This window comes from Hetaerina americana, unplaced genomic scaffold (genome assembly GCF_022747635.1).
Source record: "Hetaerina americana unplaced genomic scaffold, ioHetAmer1.1.p SCAF_5, whole genome shotgun sequence".
NCBI classification, from domain to species: domain Eukaryota; kingdom Metazoa; phylum Arthropoda; class Insecta; order Odonata; family Calopterygidae; genus Hetaerina; species Hetaerina americana.
In genome coordinates, this window is record NW_027287095.1 from 86,818,978 (window position 1) to 86,841,687 (window position 22,710).

The 22,710-nt window shown below is 37.5% G+C and overlaps 1 protein-coding gene across 4 annotated transcripts in view; it reads right to left on the reverse strand.

The window, feature by feature from the left end:
* The window catches only part of Rab5 (RAS oncogene family member Rab5), a 32,896-nt gene extending 24,035 nt beyond the window's left edge, over positions 1–8,861 (reverse strand). For 2 of the 4 annotated variants that reach the window (XM_071592930.1, XM_071592926.1), the window contains exons 1-3: positions 8,535–8,638; positions 7,808–7,977; positions 6,850–7,001 (exon numbers count right to left, since the gene is read on the reverse strand). In XM_071592930.1, coding sequence (XP_071449031.1) covers positions 6,850–7,001; positions 7,808–7,970 — 315 coding nt within the window. In that variant the 5' untranslated portion in view covers positions 7,971–7,977; positions 8,535–8,638. Of the gene's footprint in view, positions 1–6,849; positions 7,002–7,807; positions 7,978–8,055; positions 8,150–8,534; positions 8,639–8,751 lie in introns of those variants that run through there. The other 2 variants (XM_071592927.1, XM_071592928.1) reach the window with 2 other exon arrangements.
* Between the last annotated feature and the right edge of the window lie 13,849 nt (positions 8,862–22,710).

Below are 22,710 nucleotides of genomic sequence, written 5' to 3' on the forward strand. Positions count from 1 at the left end.
TATGAATTCCTCCAAAAACAATAACTAATATGAAAAGTGGGCTGGTTTTCCTAGCGATGCAAATGATGGCTGGACCCATTCAAGAATTTGATCAATCTCTCTTCTTTAATATTTCCTCAGATTTTCCCTAATCACCCATACTACACTAGGTCTCCTTTGGATCGTTCTTTTTTCCTACACCCAAGGCAAACAGGGAGACTTGTGAGCATCTTTGTGCCTGAAAAACTGTATCACCATCCCTGAAGGAGACCAAAAATATGCAAAATAAGGACTGACTTGGGAATGAAAATGAATTGGGAGCAATGTCCATTAAGAGTAACTTGAATCACTAGAGTTCTCAACAACCTGCAAACTAATATCATTTCACTTATTTCATATTTGGCATTATGGTTTGGGCCTGCTGCCCATGGACTAATGTCATCATATACCTATATTTTATGGAAAAATGAAATGCCTAAATCTAGTCTTTAATCTAAACCTAAACCTCTACTAAGTGAGACATCCATTACTCTAAATTATACTCATGTTTACAGATAAAATTCCACAACTTTGTGAATAATAGATTCATCTCGGGGAGAACCACCCATGAACACTTTATTCAAGTTTTAAATACCATTTTCATCTAATTACTCCAAATTCAGGTCTGAGAAACTGTAGGGACTCATTTGTGACACCTTTGAATGAATCCGACTACATCCATGTAACCTCTTCAATGTCACATACAAAACTTTTAGGACAGGACATATCCTCTCAAAGAGTGTCTGGCTTAATTGAAGTACCAACATCATCTGAGGCTTTAAAATTTGTCATCAACAGGACAACAATTATTAAGTCCCATTAACTCTAACTTTGGTGTATTAGCTGAATCAATTACTGAAAATATTTTTAAGGCTGCAAACTATATGATTACTATCAATCATAAGTCACACCTTTACTCAAGTGACAAAAATTACCAAATTCAAAAAGAACAAGGACATTTAATTCTTCCCATACATCCATGCATAAATACTGGCATCAGTTCATCAAAATCACTTTAAAAATTACTTTTTCATTCATTTATCTCTCAAAATAATTAATTTTAACTTCATGCCATTGAAGACCTAAAAAAATATACTCACACCAACGGAGTGTAAAGGCTCAAACATGATCAATTCCAAAGCAAATCAATTGAAATTCTAAAATTTTGAACCTCACAGAAAAAGATTCATTTACTGAAATCTGGATTGCTAACATGACAAATCCAACAAGCAGAATTCCTTGATGAGAAATGTTAAAAAATGTGTTATTTTCATATAATATCTAACACCGAAGAACACTGCACATGGCAACAAAAAATTCTACGAAGATAAGCAATATAAATATCTGGAACATATTAATGCAAAATGTTGTTTTTTCTAATGATCTCCACATTCTGGGTCCAACACTGTGATAATACATTTATTGCACTCAACTTCAAAATATGCACATTATAATATTTATGTATGACAAAAAAATATTTTACAAGTGAAGTAAGCTTCCTTTAAATGTTGCTTCTAAGTGAGGAATATTAATGAAGCGGGATAAATTTAAAGAACCGTGGGAGATACCACGACAGTTACTTTTAATGCAACCATCCTTTCCTCTAAATAAAAAGGTGCAGGAATTCCAGAGTTTAAAAATGTGGTATTTTTGTACCTCACACAATTCTTTGAATTTGTCCAAGGAAAACACCTCTGTGCTTTAGCATTGACTTTGACCTCGTGGACTTCAATGCACGAGATTAAAATTACTACCGACATTGAATGTATAGTACTTGTTATGAGATCTTGATCTTTTAAATTCCGTAGACACACACAGTGTAATAAGAAGATGACTCAGTATCTTATTGGGTTTAGCTTTCGGTTGGAAATCAAAGGGGATCCAGTTTGACTACTGGTCAAGGCGAATGATTGACCACTGTGAAAAATCTCTGCTATGATGCTCATCAAGCAAGGATAGGTTTTGGGTACTTTTGGGTATCTTTGTACACTGGAGGTACACCAACAATGTCATCACAACCCATACTAACTTGCTCCACAGTGGTGTTAACAATTTTACAGCTATTTTAGCAACCTTTCCACACATTTTTATTGATGATTACCATTGAGCATTATTGAGTTCTATGAAGTAGGAGGTCACTTGCAATTTTAGATCAATGCCACCTTTGTTAAATATTGCATGGCAATACAAGTGAGCCAAATTTATTACCAGAACATTATTGCATTGGCGGTTGGAAAAGATTTTTTTTTGCTCCGATTAACCAGAGACGGAAACCCTGACATCACATTCCTGAACAAACCGCTAAATGTTATTGTGCTTGGGCTGAGGGAATTGCATCTTTGAAAGCTATGAATGTAAGAGCAAATGAATCAAGCAAAAGATGTTGTCGAATTTATAAAGAAACAATAAGTAAAAATAGCAAGCTTTCCCAGGGAGAATAAGTGGACAATCTACAGTTGAGCTTGAAACTGAATCATTCAAGTGTATCAGACCAATTAAATTTTGCAGTTATCATCACTATTAGGCCTTCTGCATGTTCTGTGACATTTCAAATGCATGTTAATGAAACTTGTGCAAATATTAATTCTCATAATTATTCTCAAAAGAAAATTTTTTTACACGCAATATTTACCCAGGATTATTTTATGTCTTTCCTTGGGTCTCTCTCACAAGAACCTCACATAGGAACTCAAATAGAAATGCTTTGTTATAAAAAGCATTCACAGATGTCATCCCTTAGTTGCAGACATTTCACTGAAATTGCACACACTGATGACACCTTTATTTCATTTTATTACCTCTTAACTAAACTCTCTAACTGGCGATAATAACTAAAAATAGAATTCCCTACTGCCCAAAACATATCCCACACATTTTCCCATTGGCTACATATGCATCCATCAACACTGGAATTCATTTTCAACCGCAATATCCTCAAATTAAATTGATACTTGGGAGATTCTGTCTATAGCTTTAGACCTAAAAGTTAATGCTTCCATTTCCGTTAACCAGTTACTACTTCGTATACAACAATATGAAAATCTGTAAAACAGAAGAATATAAAAGGTTGTACTAGGAAGTTATACGGTTTCCATATTTAAGCCAGTAAAATTGAAGAACATTTTATCTTTCTGAGGGGAGTCAGGTTGCATCTTATTAAGTGAGGCCAAAAAATAAAGGTGTCTTCACTCACTGTCTATTTAAAAACCTAAATTAAATGGTAGGCTACCAATTAATTATCATATTTCAGCAAATTATGCCATACTTTGAACTGTAGAACTAAGATGACTTCTGTATCATAACCATCTCTGACAAAATGCTCATAATTGTCATTCAGCATAGCATTTGATTCCAGGAAAATGAGGGAAATGGATATTAGTTGAATTGTGAGTTTAAATAATATCAGCTAACATTTTTCTATTGATAGCTATCGGCAGAATCTCACATTACCACACTCATAGGAGATAAATGTAGTTGTAAATAAGTGTACTGTCATACATTTTAAATCAAATGAAGTTAAGGGGTGATATAACTGACACCAGTTAAGTTAAATCAGAATTTATGTTTTATCCTCAATTTGATTCAACAAGTATTCTTACTTCTTTAAAAATTCAAGCAAAAGCTGACAAACCTTTACATTTCTCTAAATGATATGATTATTGAGGAAGTTTTTCATTCTCTCTCTCTCTCCTCCCTTTTGCCTTGCATTGGTACCAACCTAAAATTATTCATAACAGGATCCCCTTTTCTGTGTTGCATTAGCTTCTAAACTGTCAAGTCTTATTTAGTTCTTTATAAATAGTAGAATACATTAAGTGAAACATGAACAAAAAATAATCATTTTAACAAAAAATATTGATGCAATGTAATGCTCTACTCCTCAAGTCTGCTCTTGTCCAACTATTAGTGAAATCCGACAGTCATTAAATGGAAAAAATTGATCAAATCTAATTTCTAGCAATTAATGCATCAACCCAATTCATAATCAATTCAGGAAAAAAAAATTTAAATCACCCCTATTGCTCATTTAACAATCCCAAGCATATTTAATTGAAAATATTAGAATTGCTGAAACTTAATGAATGTGAAGTGAACCCTCTTGAATGTCAACCCCACTCTCGCAATATTTGTTTACAGCCCTCAACAGATTTAAGACATCCACTTGGCCCGAAATCATAAGAACATTAGTTTCCTTCATAACTAAAAAAAACTGTCCAAGAACCTAAAAGGAACTAATAGCCCTTTGTAACAGTTTCATTAGCAAGCCATTTCCAAGTTTAAACTATTGGCAACAACCCCATTCAGAAACTAACTCATTACATCTAACTGAATTCTTCTAAATCCAATACCAAGGGATTTACAATTGTTATTCCTGAGAATATTATTGAACTTTCATCCCATCAATCAATTACCATAAATTAACTCATTCTAACTGCAACCTAATTCATGAGTTTAATCATTACGACAGATATGATATAAACATTCTGTGAACCACAATCTAATGAGACCTTGTCCAAGACAATTTGCATGGTATACAATAAACCACTAGTTTTCAAAACTGACCGCTGGCAAAAGTCTATTATTAAGAGGAACTGATGAGGCATTTAGCAACAGAATTTTATTTATTTTTTCCAAAACTAAGTACCTACAATTTTCAAAATTCGGCAAGCCATACGGATAAACTCAATTAACTGGTTCTAACAAAACTGATCTTTATATTAAAAAAGCGAGGTTGATGAGAATTTGGCATTACTCTACCTTAGTCAGTGTTAAACTAGCTTGCACTTGAAGCAGAGTGTTACACTATGCTTCAAGCTCAAATATCTCACATGAACTGAAGCGGAAGTAAAATGAAGTCCAGCCTGTACTTGCTATCACACCAACATATATTGCACATAATGTCACAGCTTCCATCACTTGCCGATTGTTTTAAATTAAACAACCACGGGCTAAAATGGGTGAGCCAATACAAACCAGGCAAATAATTTCATTTCCGCCAATAACATTCCATGAAACATTTTTGCCTGAATCAATATCTGGGTGAATCAATCTTCCCTTGGGATAAATGGTTGGTCTTGAAGGCATTGGAGACTGCTTATCCCCTTCACACTCAGTATGACCTGGATGAGAAACTAGTTTCTGCCAATGGAAGATCACTCATATTTCAAGAACAGCTCAACAAATCTGCACCATGACTGCACTCTGTGGCACATTGCCAATCTTCAGGTCATTTTGCCAGAGAAAATAATGCCTTTTAATGTTTTATGAGCTGATATAATTTTTTTTTAAATCTAATGAATCTAACTGAGGAGGATGGGCATAGCAGAGTGTACCTCAAACAAGTGAAAGATAATGTGAGGAGGTGCTTACTGAGAAAGATTAAGTGAAGAAGGAATGAAATTAGACCAAGCAGTGCAAGTAGAGGATGGCAAATTCAAAGGGTTTCCTGCAGTGACCTCTGCTGACAAGGACAAACGTGAGCATTTTTGGAGCACCAGCAGCTGGCTGATGGTCAAATATTGACAGAGAAATCAAGACGGACGTAGTAAGTAGAATAATGAAATGCATAGTAGGCCTTCCATCAGAGTATAGAATATATAACAGCTAGTTGTACTAGCATAGACAGGCAGTGATTCATTAAAACATACTTTTCAATGGATGCGAAACATGGAGAACAGAAACAGTGGAGAGGAGAAGACTGAAGTGAACAGAAATGAGATGGTAAGAGAGAATGCTGAACAACAAATAACAAATGAAGAAATGCTTCAACGAGAGTGCGAAGAGAAGAATGGAATGTGGCACTTGAAAGACTAGGAAAATTGAGTGGACATATCCTTAGGGAAGAGCGCTTACCAATGATTATAGCTGAAGGTAACAATGAAGCCAACAGTGCAGAAGCAACAAGCAATGGAAAACACAAGCATGAGGACCTCTGGGGGAATGAAGAGAAGGGCCAGGTGAAAGGATGCATCAAACCAATCCTTGGCTTGAACCCCAATTAGGATAATTGAGCAACTAACTTTTTTAAGTCACCACATTGTACATCGAGTTTAAAGTCAATGCAAAGGCACACTAGTCAAAGAAGATGTACAAAATTACATTTAGATCGACACCTATCCACGCATTACTACTATTAAGTACTAATAATATTCATTCCGAAGCTGAATACATATCATTATGCAGGTTTACTCTGGGCTTACTAATTATGAGCAACTAAATTTAAAAGCATTGAGATCAAACTTTTTCAAGGAGTACACAAAAAGATATAACACAAGGACAAATTTAATTTCTTTTTAATTGAGAATGTCATTCATTTTGTGTGTGTGCATGTGTGTTGCAACAATCAACAAACCTATTAGTATAAATCTTCCCTCTTCGAAATGCATATTGGTAACTGCTACAATTGTTATTGTTATAAATACCATGAATAAAACAAAAGATTCCTATCCATCAAAACATAACAAACCATTGCTTATTGTCTCATCAAAAACTCATTCTTATCGATCATATGACAGTTAAAAAAAACCATAAAACAAATCTGCCATCACAATGATGTAGTTTCATGCCTTATGTATGCTAAGCTACAACTCTCAAAGTGTATTAACCCTAAATTATTACCAATGACCACTACAAATTCCGTAACAAGAGCAGCCACGTTTCATTCAATATTTAGAAAATAATTGAAACAAACTGCTTTTCTTAAGCTTTGCCAAATACTTCACTTCACAGAAGAGGTCAGTGTAACACAAGCAAAGGGATGTGTAGAAAAAAAAGTAACACCTAAGGAATGATAATTAACGTCAAGAACAACATTTCTTTTGGAAAACATACCTGATTTGTTATGTCATACACTACAATAGCAGCCTGAGCACCACGATAATACATTGGTGCCAAACTGTGGTAACGCTCCTGTCCAGCTGTATCCCATATCTCAAATTTGACAGTTGTTTCGTCCAAGCACACAGTCTGTGTTAGGAATGCGGCTGAAAATCGACCACGGCGACAAAAACAAATAATAAAGAGTCAATTAGTGTTAATAGAATAAATATAACACATTACTTACAGCAATATTATAAATTTTACCAATGAAAATAGTCTTTTAAACATCTAACACAAAATAGGTCACCGTAAAATTCGGACATGCAAAATTAACATCAAATGCTCATTGAAATAATTAAATCCTTTGGTTAATTCATATTGGTGAAGCCATGGTTGTATGCAGCATTAATATAATTGCGAAATTACATTTGCAATGAAAAGATATCAGTAACGTAAACATTATTCAGTATTATATAGTAGTTTTTCTTTTTGATTTTCCGTTGAACAATTATCACAAAAAACAATCATGAAATCTTTATGAAGTATATAGAAGTTGAGAAGTCAACTCTTATTCAAACAATTTAAGCCTGTCCATTACAGCAAACATATCATCAAATTCGTTTAAGAGATATTTGAAGTTTTATTAAAGATACACAGTCTCAGAAGTTGAGGTTTCCCTTGGCAGTATTGTGTTCCGTTAAGTAAACATATTCCCCTTCACATGGTATACATTAAACAAACACCCACAATGGTGCTCAAAAACGAATTTCACTCTTGACGATGGGAAAATGTGTAATCGCCTAGGAATAAGTAAATACTTCAAATAAGGGCTTGGTTAAATGTAATATTCTACAAAATGAGAATTCTGCACTGACTGTTACTTGTGAAGGTCAAAATATTTCATAGCAAAATCGTGACCCCCATTGTTTCACTGTTATTAAAACAAACTACAAATAAAATCAGTGCTTACCTCCAATTGTACTCTCTTGATATTCGTGAAACTGTCCTTTGACAAACCTTAACACTAAACTAGATTTGCCGACGGCCGATTCTCCTAAAAGAACAAGCTTAAACTGGCATATTTTCCCTTGCGTGGATCCATTTGGTCTCTGGACTCCTGGACGATTGGCCATCCTCTATCTTTAAAGTAAAACGAACACATTACTAGTATTTCTTGCAACGTAGACATCCTCACATGCAAAACTGCTTTTGACTAACCTAATAAATTAAGACCAATGGGGAGCGATCTTAGAAATAACTATTAACGTTTCCGCTTGATTTAACCGCATACAGGATAGCAGCGAAAACAAACCTGGATGAAGACTAGTTATTAATATACAATTATATCTTAGAACATAAGCCATTGAGATAATGAAATAGAAAAATGTGAAACGTCATTAATTGCTCGCATTTATATCAACAAAACTGAAGTACAAGCACGTGACAACTTCGTCGTAATGGAGTTTTCTTGACAAAATTTAAGGATTTGAATTTAAAAATTGGGAAACTACAAAGCTAGAATCATTATTTGGCTAAAGCAACGGTGTAATTCATTATCCGTGACTTGACATATTGCCTTTCCTCGTTTCGACTGATGTATGACAGATCCCAAGTGAATAACACAAAAAAACACAAATCATTAACACGTCCTTCAATTTTTACTGTACTTTTACACATACATAAGGTTATATAATTACCGAAAATATTCCTATAACGATCACGAACCCCAGTTAAGCCCCGTATCTGACTTCGCCCATCAACTTCACACGCACCACCCTTTAGCAGGCCACATAACTTAAATCATCAGAATATATTCTTGCGCTCAATAGAATATAGGCCATTAAATAATGTCAATACAACCACAAAATGCAAAAATAAACTTGAAAAACAGTTTCTGAAATTATTAGTATATACCTTTTATGTCTTAAATCCACCGAAACTTCAACTTGCAATGAGGACTATTTCATGCTATCGAACGGTAATTCTTAGTCTGTAATACATGAGTTCTAGTGTCCATGTTTTCATTGGTGAAACCCCCGTGAATTACGTCACACTGTTCAGAAGGATATTCCGAATTAATTAAATAAGGAATAATCAGTCGCTATTTTGTATTTATTCATGCGTAGAAAAAATAACATAATATGTGACAATTCTGAATAATGTATTCAGGGCATAATTTTCATTCTTCATTTCTGGGCTAAACACCAGATACCAACAGAATAAAAAAGAAAATGAAAACCGTGCCCAGTTTTCATTCTGTGAAAAAGCACACTCACCTTTTATATAGGAATTTTAAGGAATTCTGGAATGAATCTACGATTTGATTTTTATTTTGAAATTATTTGATTACCAAGTTAAACTATAATACGTAAAATAATCCATGCAATATTCTTCAAAGGTGTATCTCAAATAAATCTCATTTATTAACGGGTTTATAATATTATAGCTATGTGCTACCAACAATATTTTCAGTTCGCTCTTCTCGCCTTATTTTTTTCACGGCAAATTAAACGCTATTTCATCCAACAAATGGAGAAAATATCCCAAAAAATCTAATGTTATGGAAATTTACAAAAATAGAAAAGGCACACGCCGTGTAAAATGGTAAAATATGGGGTACTAGCTCATCCGAAAAAGCCTATTTTTCTGTAAATGAGTCTTTTCTCCAAAAAAGACTGGAATTTTAAAACCATGTAATATTAGAATAAACACAATTTTTTTAAATGCGTAGTTACCAATTTAAATTTCCGCGCTCAGATGATTCACACTACTGAGCGATACCCGGAATCCCCGGAATGGTCGGCGGCGAGATGAAAAATGAGGCTATTAATGTCCAGACTGGATGCAAACAATAGAGACAATCTCTTGCGCCGGAGAAGAAGGTATTGCCTCTTATTGCTAGAAAATTAATCACGGCGATCTAATGAAGAAGCCTAACTAACAGTATCTTCTTCAGTTACATATAATGCAGATACAAGCGTTAGTTAAATACTTACATGCAGCGGCTCCTCTCAGTTACATTTCTCGAAAGGCTGACTCATGATCATCTTGAGTGAGGGGCGGGCGCTCTTGCGAGTACAATAGCTGCTTTGCAATTAGTTTGACAGCCGCATGCTCAAAAAACGCTTATCTCTTTGCCCAGTTACGCTCTCCCACGCCAGATCTCATGCCGTAGGATGAGATCTGGCGGATCTCATGCCTCAGCCATGAATTTCAGACAAAATCTGCCGGGAGAGACGAACAGAGCACGTAAGATCGACGCCGAGACTCAGTCGTGCATTAAGAAAGCATGGTAGGAATTTAACGGTCACTTTCTTTTAATCCCCAATTGTTCTTGTTGTTTCACCTCCCTTAAGGTCTAAATGGACATGACCTTTCTTCAAACGATAAAAGGCATGCATTCTTTAAATGATTTGAAGCTTTGAAATACGAAAACAGTTTTATTGCGCAGGTCTCAGAATTATAATAAAGGGATAGTAGTAGCTAGAGCCCAATGCTTGGCCAGAGGAATCCTCAGGCAGTCTGATTAATTTTCTGAGAATCACCCAAGAATTACTTGATGGCAAGGGATTCGGGGATAAAATGAAACGCGAGTGGGCCAGTTAGTTTGGACAGGAAGCGTGCGGCTAATAACCCGGGGAGATTCGGCGTCAAATTCGGCTGATGCCCCCAGTCGCCAAACAACTTACCCCAGACAGTAATTTGGAAGCATGGGCACACAGGGAAAGGGAAGCAAACCTGGTTTTGGTACCTGCAAGTCGCCTGCTCCCTATGCCAGGCGGTCATCATTCTTGGTGTTAAAGAGTCTGATTGGTAAAATTTAGATAAAAGCAAGCTGCAATAAAGTTCTGCGAAATACTCAACCATGAAACAGAGTGTGGCGAACCTGCAATATATGTATATACTATCAACCCAAAACAATCGTCGTATTCCAACAAAAGAGGTGTTTCCAGTTTATTGTTAAAAGAGTGCGTCGAATGAGATGAACGTTTCTGAGACTTCCTTATTTGTTGATATGACAGGTTTTATATTTCATTATGATTTGGTTTGCACTTTGGTTAGTCAGCAGGAAAAGTTTTATTCAATTAATTCAACTTGATTCCCAAAATCAGCCTAGGACGGGAGGTATAGCACCACTCCTCCCAAGCGTAGAGTTTTTCGGAATGAAATATAGTAGAACTCTCCTCCTGCAGATAGAGCGAAGAAGGCAACTGATAATTGGTACCAATGCTGAGTGAAGACGCAAGGGAAAGAAAGATCAGTAAGGATATGGAGCGTAGAGCTGGATGGGGTGGTCTCTGAGGAAAGAGGATGAACGTAGATTTGAGACCATCGAGATGTGGATATGGAGGAGAAGTGAGAAAATACGTTGGAAAGAGAGGACTAGCAAGGAAGGGTAAAATGCGGCAAGAAAAGAGGAGTGGTGTAATGAAGTATGGATAAGGCAGACAAGGTGGGTGGAGGAAATATTTGAAAATAGCTTAATGTTTACAGCAACGATAGAAGGAAGCTTTTGTGTAATCGGAGTAGAGGAAGGAGAGAATAAGCTTTTTGGACGTCACGAAGTACGAATAACTTAGGAAGGAAATTATTAAGGGCAAAGAGTAAGGGCATGAGAAAGTAAACGCGAAATGCTGCACATGAGATTTTCTGGGGAGTGTTAAAAACCTACCTTTGCGATGGAATGCCAACTCGCCAATTCTTCCAAAGAGGTTCAGAGCTCTGTAAATCGATGCACTTACTAGACATTGAAAAATTAGTCGTGCGCTGGGTAGTGCATTGTATATTCAGGCATCGCCTGGGATTTGGATATGATGGAGGTGGAGGGAAAATGAAATGGGCGGTACGAAAAAACAAAGCAAAGAAGTACTTGGTATGGTGTTGAAGGAGAGAGGGTTGTCGTGAGAAATTGCAAAAGATGGATGCAGGTCATTTGAAGATTGTGGTAGAGGGTAGAGTGTTGGGTAAACGAGGTAGACGAATGAATAGAGAAAAGGCATGAAAGACGGATTGAAGGGAGGCAGGAAGTATGCGGATCTGAAGAACTGATTGTTGTGACGCAGGTATGAAAGTCTTCATTTAATGTTGTGTTAGTTGAGACTCCGAAATGTTTCAAAGTTTAGGTTTAGGATCCATTACAAACCTCCTTTGATTAGTAGATTGCTCTTAATAAAAAAACACGAGGTTGAAAATAATTTCTGATAAACACAGCATTTAACCATGAGTTCTGTATGATATTTTACGGTCGGGTACAGCTAATCTTAATTGTGCGTCTATTGCCGTGAGATTCGCACATAAGGATAGTAATGGATTGGGGGAGGGGAGGTAGGGAAGGCAAACCTCCTTATTCCCTGTGCCTGTGTGGTTCCAAGAACGAAGACCTGGTTCCCGAAAAGTCACTCGTCCTGGGTGAGGCAGATGGTGCCCAGATATGTCAATCTGGCCCACTAGTCAATAGCCAAGCGTTTTAGAGATTCTAGACAACCGTGCCATACAATCACTTCTCAATCATATCGAAGGATTAAATATATCTTACCGATTTGAATAAGGCGTATAAGTTAATGTTCTTGTATCCATAACGTTTCATCGCCTCCAAGTAACAGGCATTTTTTTACAGAATGAAGCTGCTAATGTGAGGAAGTGCATCGTGATTTTCAATTCATTTAACACTCTGATACGCCGTCACAGTTTTCTGTTTTTATGCCACAGTTGCATTGTCCCGGGGTTAAGTCAAGAGACCTAGTCACAGATAGATACCTAGAGCAGGTTCCTAGGTATTTCTCGGTATATACATAGATTAGGCTACTGATAGCAAACTCTGATTTAACGCACAGTTTATAATTCATCAAAAAAATGACCACACATATTAGTAAATATGTTTATTGTTTTTTTAATTTTTGTTTTAAATGTGATTTTTCGTGTAAGGGAGTTGGTGCGCACGGAGGTGATTTTAGGGCAGGATGGGGCCAGGGGTTTATTATATATTACTATACATCAGAGGTAGGCTTTCGGAGGTCCCCGCAAACTAATGCACAATGTTGGGTCATTATGAAGAATTCAGTTCTTGTAAAAAACTGTTCGTATTAAAAAAATAAGACGTTTGCGCCACACTATCTAATTTCACAGTAGAACAATTCTTCCTACCTCCCTTGATGTCATATAAAAATGTCTACTCTGTATTTCTACTAATAATACCTGGCTTGCCCAATATTCTCCCGTTGACCACAATCCTCAGCAATCAATTCACTGCTTCGAGATTAGAAAAAAGAAAATGTCTCGCCGAAAGGCAACCAGCGATATTAAAGGATAATCTTGATTAGATGGCATTGCATTACAGTAGCAGTATTTAGGGGAGGCGATTGACAGCTGAGAACATTTGCGTCATAAGGGATGGACAGGAAAGGATGAAGGGTGGAGAGAAACCCGGCGTCGACATTAGCCTACTCTATACGAAAGGCGCCAACACAGCCGGGATTTGAACGCGAGCCCTCTGGGTGGGAAGCCAGTACGATAGCCACCGCACCAATCCCGATCCCGCATTACACATTTTACGAGGGTAGGCTGAAAACTAATGCACACATGCTCGTAGACCACAAACAAAATGATCTTCAGAAGCACTCCTGGTGGCATGTGGAATTAACATTCCCCCTCAGCACGCATGCGCAGGTTTGAGTTCATTTCATTCATCCAGTGTACTCGTATTTTGAGAAGCGGAAGTATCGAGACGCGTTCTAGTGCTATGTCAACGCGAGTTAAACAGCGTGATGTTATCGACAGCTGCCTTAAACTCATAGTCCGAGGTGTAATGATTACCCTTGAGGTGTCCGTTGACTTGAGGAAAAAAATAAAAATCGAAATGCGCAAGATCGGGGGAATAAGGAGGGTTACTAGTAGCAATCGACACTGTTTGTCCTCGTCTGTGTCTTGTTAAAAATTCGATAATAGCACGCTGTTAAACTCGTGTTGACATAGCACTAGAACACGTATCCATAATTTCGCTTCTCAAAATACACTCGATGAATGTAACTACCACAAACCTGCGCATGCGTGTTGAGGGGGAATGTTACTTCCACATTACACGAGGAGTGCTTCTGACGGTAATTTATTTTGTGGTCTACAAGCATGTGTGCATTAGTTTTCAGCCTCCCCTCGTGTGGTCACATCTCAACAAAAAAAGAATAAACTTATGAATGTTGAAAGCGCGCACGCATAATCGTTTTCCGAGAACCGCATTCCAAGTGCCGAAGCCTTAGAAACAGTTTGGAATAGAGTGCCGGGCGTCTAAAGTAAACTCGAGAAGCTTCCAAGTAAATTGACAGACCCTCTTGCTCGATGAAAACGCTCGATAACTTGTTCTCATTTACTTTTCAGATAAAGCGTAGTTTGGATTAATTCATGTTTACATTTAAAATTGATATTAGAGATCTTGAAAATCGACATGCAGCTATGAGACATGGACACCAAATCTCAAGCCCACGAGAGAAGGCTAAGTTATCAGTAGATAGCGAAAATAAAAAACTTTCGACCTATTATAATACAGGAAGACTTTTCAAGATATCTTTGTGAGTACCTATAAATTGATTCAATTGAAATCCACAGACGAAAATTAAAAAAGTCATTTCTGCGACTTCTCTGGCCTTGATATGTTTTTTTTTGGTGGCGAGAGGACCTTTGGAAGACTTCCATGTTGAAGACAGGAATTCAATAAAAAATTTGATTTTTCCAATTCACTCTTGATTTGATGTTTTTAATTGTGACAATTTTTGGTCTCGGTGCATCAATGCAAGTTACATGGGGGGTCCCAAAAGAACCCGCCCTAACCTAGAGATGGCGGTAGTTGTTAGAAATATATCACTGTATTAGAAAGTATGCTTTTGAGTGTTTAACAAAGTTTCACAGCAGCAAAGCAGATTTTTTTCGCCGTTTCATAACCATGGATGAAACATGGGTCCGTTACTTCACACCCGAGACAAAAGAATAATCAAAACAATGGTTTCGAAAGGGAGAACCGACTCCGAAGAAGGCGAAGACCGTTTCATCCGCAGGCAAGGTCATGGCGTCGGTTTTAAGAGAGGCGCGTGGGATAATTTTCATTGATCATCTTGAAAAAGGGAAAACTATCAACGGCGAGTATTATGCGTTGCCATACTGCAACGTTTGAGCAAAGAAATCAAGCAAAAGCGGCCGCATTTGGCTCAGAAGAAAGTATTGTTTCATCAAGACAATGCACCAGCTCATAAATCCGTTATTGCAATGGCCAAAATTCATGAATTAAAGTTTGAATTCCTCCCTCATGCACCCTATGCGCCATTTTTAGCCCCCTCGGCTTATTTTCTGTTCGCAAACTTGAAAAAAATACCTCAGTGGTCAAAGATTTTCCATCCGTGAAGAAGTGATGTCGGCAGTTAATGGCTATTTGGAGGAGCAAGACAGTTCTTATTATAAAAAGAGTATCGAACTTATTGAACATCGCTGAGAAAAGATTATAGAGCCGAAAGGAGATTAAATTAGTTTTTTCCAAAACTTTTGTGTTTTCTTGGTTGGGTAGGGTACTTTTGGGATTGCCTCGTAATACTCAGCTTCTTTGCAACATCTTTCAGATTAATTAGAGAAAACATCGTTTATAAACACGCCTATGTTCGTGAAAGGTAATCATTGGTTGGAATGACGGCCTATTTGATAACCAATTTTTGAAACTAATATTTAAATTAAACTTAAAATTTTTAATTAACCTCGTGTAGATCTAGAGGTTAAACAGTTTCTGTCAGATGTACTCACTTGATTAAAAGTTGAAAATGTTTACTTCAGTTCGCAGAGGAAATTTTTAAAAACATCGTTCGAGGAAGTGGTGAAATCTACCTGTATGTAGTTTTTTTTGTTTTACAGCGGAATTTTAGATTCTCAAACTTTGTGCGACAGTTTTGAGAATAGTATTGCGACCTTTATGGCTAAAAAGAAACATTTTTTTTAGACGGTAGTTCTTTTGAGAAAAAATAGCGACTATTTTTGCTCACTGTATTCGTCAGGTACCGTTTGCTCTCGGCCTCGCTAGATTTCGCACGCGCTGTCAATTTTTTTAGTTCGGGCACATTCGGGAGATAAATTGCGTCCATTTTTCCCATCTCTGTAGCAAATCAGGCGCCTCACAGGCGCAAAACATTTGAGTGCCCGTAGATTGGACGCCTCAATTGCAATCGCTTTCTGAAATGAGTCAGAAATGACAGAATAGAGGAAGGGAGATCGGTGGAGAGTTTATTGAGGAAGTGGTAATGATATACAGTATTGTACTTTTGTTTGACAGGATATAATAGTTCTATAATTTTTCTAGACATTTTTTGTCTCTTTCGCGGTTTTATTTGGCTTAAAACTTGAAACTTTTTCGGCGATTTTGTGTGAATTTCCTAGACCATTTGTGTTCTATCTAGTTACAAGGTTTGCATAAAAAGTATCGCTAACAACTTTTTCCTGACGTGCATTGCGTGAAGTGCTCCGTCGGTTAAGTGTACGCATGATCGCACATCGTATCGGCATTGGATAAGATGACAGTGCACACCATTATCATTGAAAATTTGGCGATGCGGAAGATCTGCGCAAAAATCGTCCCGAAGATCATGACGGACGACCAAGAGCAGAGTCTAGAGTGCCTGCTTGTGAAGACCCTCTTCGACATCAACCAACGGCATCGCGACGATTCCCCAATCCCCTTGCAATCCCGACTTGGAACTAGCAGAATATTTCCCACTCCAAAAGGTGAAATTCTCCCTCAAAGGATACCTCCATGGGACCTTGAGTGAGTCCATGAGACCGCCAAAGAAGTAATGAAAACTTCGTTGCAATTTTCCACAGTTAAAACTTTATTGCCGACCATGGTTTCGATACACTGTATCATCATCAGGTGCCTCACCTGATGATGATACAGTGTATCGAAACCATGGTCGGCAATAAAGTTTTAACTGTGGAAAATTGCAACGAAGTTTTCATTATGTCTCGATTCCACAACATGACGCCTGACTCTTCACCTTTCGTGCGCCAAAGAAGCTTTAACGCATACCCTTATATACCTTCCTGAATCCGCCGACCAGGGAGCCTTCGAGTCGTGGAAAAGCCGCTGGAAAAAGTGTGCCGACACTTAAGGAAATACTTTGAAGAATATTGAGGCTTTGAGGAATATTTGGCAATACCTAAAATTAATCTATTTTTCCGAAACTTTTCTCGATTCTTTTTATGCAAACCGTGCATATTAGTCTCCGCCATCTACCTGTACGAGCCTACGCGAAAACACTCGTTTGATTCCGCGACCAAACTTCCTAAACACAATATAATTATATTCGAGCGGATTAAACTCTCATAATGCGTTAAGAATAAATAAATTTGGACCGTAAAACACAAAATGAACAAATGCATTGTGCATGATGCCGTAATTCGGTGAAACGCTCCGTACCAATAAATATTCGGTGGAAAAGTATGTCGTTCCCTCCGATGCTACGGATTCCCTATGCTATGCTCCCTCCATCCACCACTTCTCACGAGACTTCCTACGCGTTCTCCTCGCTCGGACTCCACGTTTTATTGAAGAAAACGAGCGTCTTCTTCCTACGTCTTCGCTAAACTTGCCTCAATCGCTCCGCAATGAGCACACATGAAATAATTCCCCCTCAAGAGCTCCGGCCGGTTCTCCTCCTGATCACTTTAACATTTTCTCTCTTTTTCAGTGCCATACTTACATTAAATACAATCGCCACTTCTGATTGTTCGACTCCCACTACGCGATTATAGTTGAGTTTCTCGCTCGTGTTTTATTTTGAATTCCGATTGTCTTTCTTTTCATACCACGGTCAACAAATGATTCTCCTATGCAGTGAGAGACTCGAAAATGTTTTTCTGTTTCTGCATGGTACCCTGAAAACCATCGCTAGGGCTTTTGGCTGGTGATTTGATTTTAATTCTGATTCAAAGCCAAGTTATCCTTATTTTTTTCAGTATATAATTGAAATGTGCTGCGCATACGAAAGGAGCTCCTAGAAACAGGGAGGACAAGTAGCTAAGATGATGTGGAATAATGACAATGAACTAGTCTACTTGGAATGATGAAAATAAAATATTTTTTCTCTCTAGCGCAGTCGGATGAACTTATTCTGATCCATCATCGTACGTGGGGAATATTATATCTTAAATCTATCTATTCTACCCTTCATCTCTCTAATTTTATTTCACATAATATCTCCTACCGTAGTACGATGGACCTAATGATATATTTTACTCATGGCCACTGTTTATCATCCTCCAATCTATTCAAGAGGTATAATCTGTAATTTAAAACCCCTCTGGTCAGTAGTTCAACATTCTGTCCCTGGATTACCACGTCACCTCTATATATATATATATATATATATATATATATATATATATATATATGTATATATACACATGCATATATATATATATATATATATATATATATATATATACACATGCATATATATATATATAATATATGTGTATAATTATTGTTTTAATAAGGAAATCTACCGATTTACCGGTTAAGGTAGGTTTTTGGATGGGCACATCTACCAAATAAATATTTTGAAACCTACTCTACATCAGGTCCCTCTTCATCTCTAAGTACTTTTCGTGCCTCCGTAGGATTTCTCCCAACAAACTCTTCACAATTTATGTATACATATATATTTTTATAATATAAAAATAAATAAATATATATATATATATATATATATATATATATATTTATATATACATATAATTTATTTATATATATATATACATATATATATATATAAATATAAATATAAAAAACATGAACAGCAACAAACAATATATGATCTGATAGTAACAATATGGATATATATATATATATATACACACTTAAAGCAAAAAAACAGTATAAGAACACATAAAAAGATCAGCCACACGTTAATTCTTGATAATTTCGACGGAATTCAGCTCCGTCTTCATCGGAAGAAATAAAAGTAATCAGAAGTAATCTTCCGATGAAGACGGAGCGAATTCGAATCCATTTCGAATTCCTTCGAAATGATCAAGAAAAAAACGTGTGAGTGATCTTTTTATGTGCTCTTATACTGTTTTTTTTGCTTTAAGTGTGTATATATATATCCATATTTTTATATATAATTTATATGTATACACACATATATTTATATACTATATATACTTCCGAAATTTTGAAGCTAGTGACCTAATGAAGTTTTTCTTCATTAGGGACTGGGACCAGACGCCGTAGTGACAAAAAATGCAGGGGGTATTAGAGCATCAGTCATGCATGTAGAATTATTACTTCATACATGCATCCAAAAACATGAATGATCATATACATGAACTCTCGTGCGCATATATGCCTTCATATGTATATTATACAATAATTGTTGCGTCTTATTAATTCGTTAAATTCTGGCATTTTAGTTATTTTAACTTTTTCGGGCACCTGGGTATCGACTTTGTTTTGACTGTGCAATCTGGAAGAACGATTGATCGAATGTGTCCATGATGATGTGTATCATCTCTTATTTTTTTATCTCGGTGGTCGTATCTACCCTCATAATTCGGTGCCATAATAATTCCTCCTGTGTTGTTCTTAGATAACTTAGGCTTCCTGCAACCATCTAAAAGTCATAAGTATTGCCTGTTCTCTTCGTGAAGAAAGAGGTTCCCAGCCTAAAGCCTACAACATTGTCGTGGTGCCAACTTTTCTTGTGGTAATTTTTAACGCACCAAACAGGTTTTTAACTGAACCTTTTACAATTCCTTATTCAACGCTTTCTCCCATGGATCCTGGATACTATCCACGTATTCTAATTGCGGCAAAACTAAGTCGAAATAAGACCTCTCTCTTCTAAATTTTCATTACATTTTCTTAAAACCCGTCGAATAAAATTAAGTTTCATTAAGAGTGATCCGCACATTTTTCTAATGTGTCTACCCCATGGTAGGTGGTATGCAAATAACTAGTAGTTGAGATAACACAGAATATGGACACAGAATACCAAGAGTATTAATACCAAGTTTATGTCCACTACAGGAACAACTCCGATAATATTTGAAACACCCATTTAACAACCAAAAATTAATACAAACGATTATCTAAATATATTAAAAAAGGTGTGATATTTAAAAAGTGCAATACACGAGTCCGGTCATTCCTTTACACACCTCACCTCAGTTGAATTAGTCATGTTATTAAACATGACTAATTTGCCTATGAATTTATTTTTTAACGCAGGATGAGGTCATAAAGATAGAAAAAATAAAATATAGTAATCTCTGTTTATTTTTATTGCCCGGAAGGCAGCCTCCCCGAGATAACCTTATTCACAAACCTTGTGACTTCATCCACCCTCCCCCAACCACATACTTCACGTCGAAATGCTTCCTCTGTCATTCCTTCCGAGGAGATAGCAGAGAGCGTGGAAGATAAGGGATCCAGTGGTTGCCGCCCCCGCACACACAAAACGAGTCCCCCTGACACGGCACCCGAGACTGCCCTCGGCTATCCCGCCTTCCCTGACTCATTTCAGGTAGTGATTGCAAATGCGACGCCCCTTCACTCAACTCCTTCGCACCTGCGGGCCGCGTATCCCTCTCTTCCTTGACGAAGGTGGCAGAGATCACCGAAAATTCGAAACTTGGTGAGTCTCTTTTCCTCTTTAGTGCGTTTCTGTGTTTTGGTCTGTGTCCACCAGTGCTAAATTGTATGCATCATAAATATATATTAATAAAACCATAAACACAGTAATCAACCCGAAGGTCGGTTTAGTAGGTGATGGTAGAGTTCACCCAGGACTAAGCCCGACGGCGTGTGAAATTCACACATCAGGGTAGGGGGGCCAGTACCTTTCCCTGTGCCGGTAATGATTTCCCAGGTTTTTGGCAACCGAAAAGTCACATAGCTTGGGTAGACCTGCAAGTGCCCAGAGACTTGCCCGGTAATCGAACCCAGGACCTCCAGTCAGTAGTCCAACGCTCTACCCCCTGGACTACCACGACCCACAGACATACAAACACAAATATATGTGTGTGTGTATATATATATATATATATATATATATATATATATATATATATATATATTATTATTAGGTAATCTACCGGTTAAAGCAGGTTTTGGATAGACACAGCTACCAAATATATATTTTGTGACTCCTAGCAAAACACAATCCAGCGACCTAGTCTACATCAGGTCCCTCTTCATCTCTGAGTACTTTCTTCCTCCTTTCATCCGGTTTAACATCCCTATCCTGTTCCCTCCCTTCCCTCGTTTGCCTAACATTCTCCCCTATATTACCGCCTTCAACATCCCACTGCCGGTCATACCCCATTCATCCACTTTTCCTGCCTCCATAGGATTTTTCCCAACAAACCCCTCTCTTCGCCCACCATACCAAGTATTTCCTAATTTGTTTTTTTCTCTGTCCATTTCACCTTCTCCATTCTTCTCCACACCCACATTTCAAAAGCCTCCAACCTACGTCTATCCTCCTGCTTCAATGACCAAGTTTCCCCGCCGTACATAGCTACGCTCCATGTCAAAGTTTTTACGAGTCAGTTCTTAACATTCTTACTCAACGTCCCTGTCATCAACTCCCTCCTCCTTGTGAAAGCCCCTTTGCCTAGCGCAATTCTTCTCCTGACGTCCTTACTACTTTCACCGTGTTGGTCCAAAACACTTCCGAGAAACGTTAACTGTTCTACCTGCTCTAGTTTTTGCCCTCCTATTTTAATGTTTAGCTTAGACTTTTCTTTCTAGAAAATCGCATAACCTTTGTTTTATTAATATTGATTCTCATCCCATACCTATCGCACTGAATTTCCAATTCACTAAGCAGTGCTTGCAGCCCCTTGGCTGACTGACAAACTAAAGCTTGGTCATCAGCAAACCTAACTGATTTTACGAATTCCCCGCCCACTTTCATTCCTACATCCAGTTCTTCCCATCCCTCTTTGATCATTTCCTCTGCATACAGGTTGAACAGCAACGGTGATAATGGGCAACCCTGCCTTACACCCCTTCCTAACACTGCCCATCCTGACTCCCCGTTTCCCACCCGCACCTGAGCAGTCTGAGACATGTACAGGTTGCGGATTAGCCTCCTTTCCCTCCAATCTATTCCTATTTTCTGCAATATACTCATTAGTTTTTCCCAATTCACTCTATCAAACGCTTTTTCGAAATCTACGAAACAGGCAAATACCTCCTGGTTGTGTTCTATATTCCTCTCGATTAATAATCTCATTACTGCAATGGCATCACGCGTACCTCTCCCCTTCCTAAACCCAAACTGATCATCCCCTAAGTAATCATTTGCCTTGCTCTCTATCCTTTTGTTTATGATCCTAAGAAAAACTTTAGCTGCGTGGGATATCCAACTTATGTCCTGTAGTCCTCACATGATGTAGCCTTTACCTTTTTCGGAATAGGAACTAAAACTGATCTAACAAAGTCTTCCGTCCAGAATCCTTCCTCATAGATACTAAGAAACAACCCATATAGTCTCTTCTTCCCACATTTGCCTAAACATTTAAGTAGTTCCGCAGGAATGTTATCCAGTAAATCTAATTCGAGGAAACGTGTGCTTTTCCGGATTTAAACGCCGCACCCTGCACAACTTGTTTCGTAGTAAGACTTGGGACTTGTGGAATTCACATATTGCATCGAGGTTTTTAATGATGGAATTTGAATCAATCAGTGGTGCAACAATTTCCGAGTGTCAAAATTATTCGACTTGACCGGGTTCGAATCCCAGTCAAGACGAATGAATTTTACACTCCGAAATTGTTCCATTGAAATGCATATTAGGGGATGACTCCGTTAAAAGTTACTGTAGCGGCATTTCCCGCAGT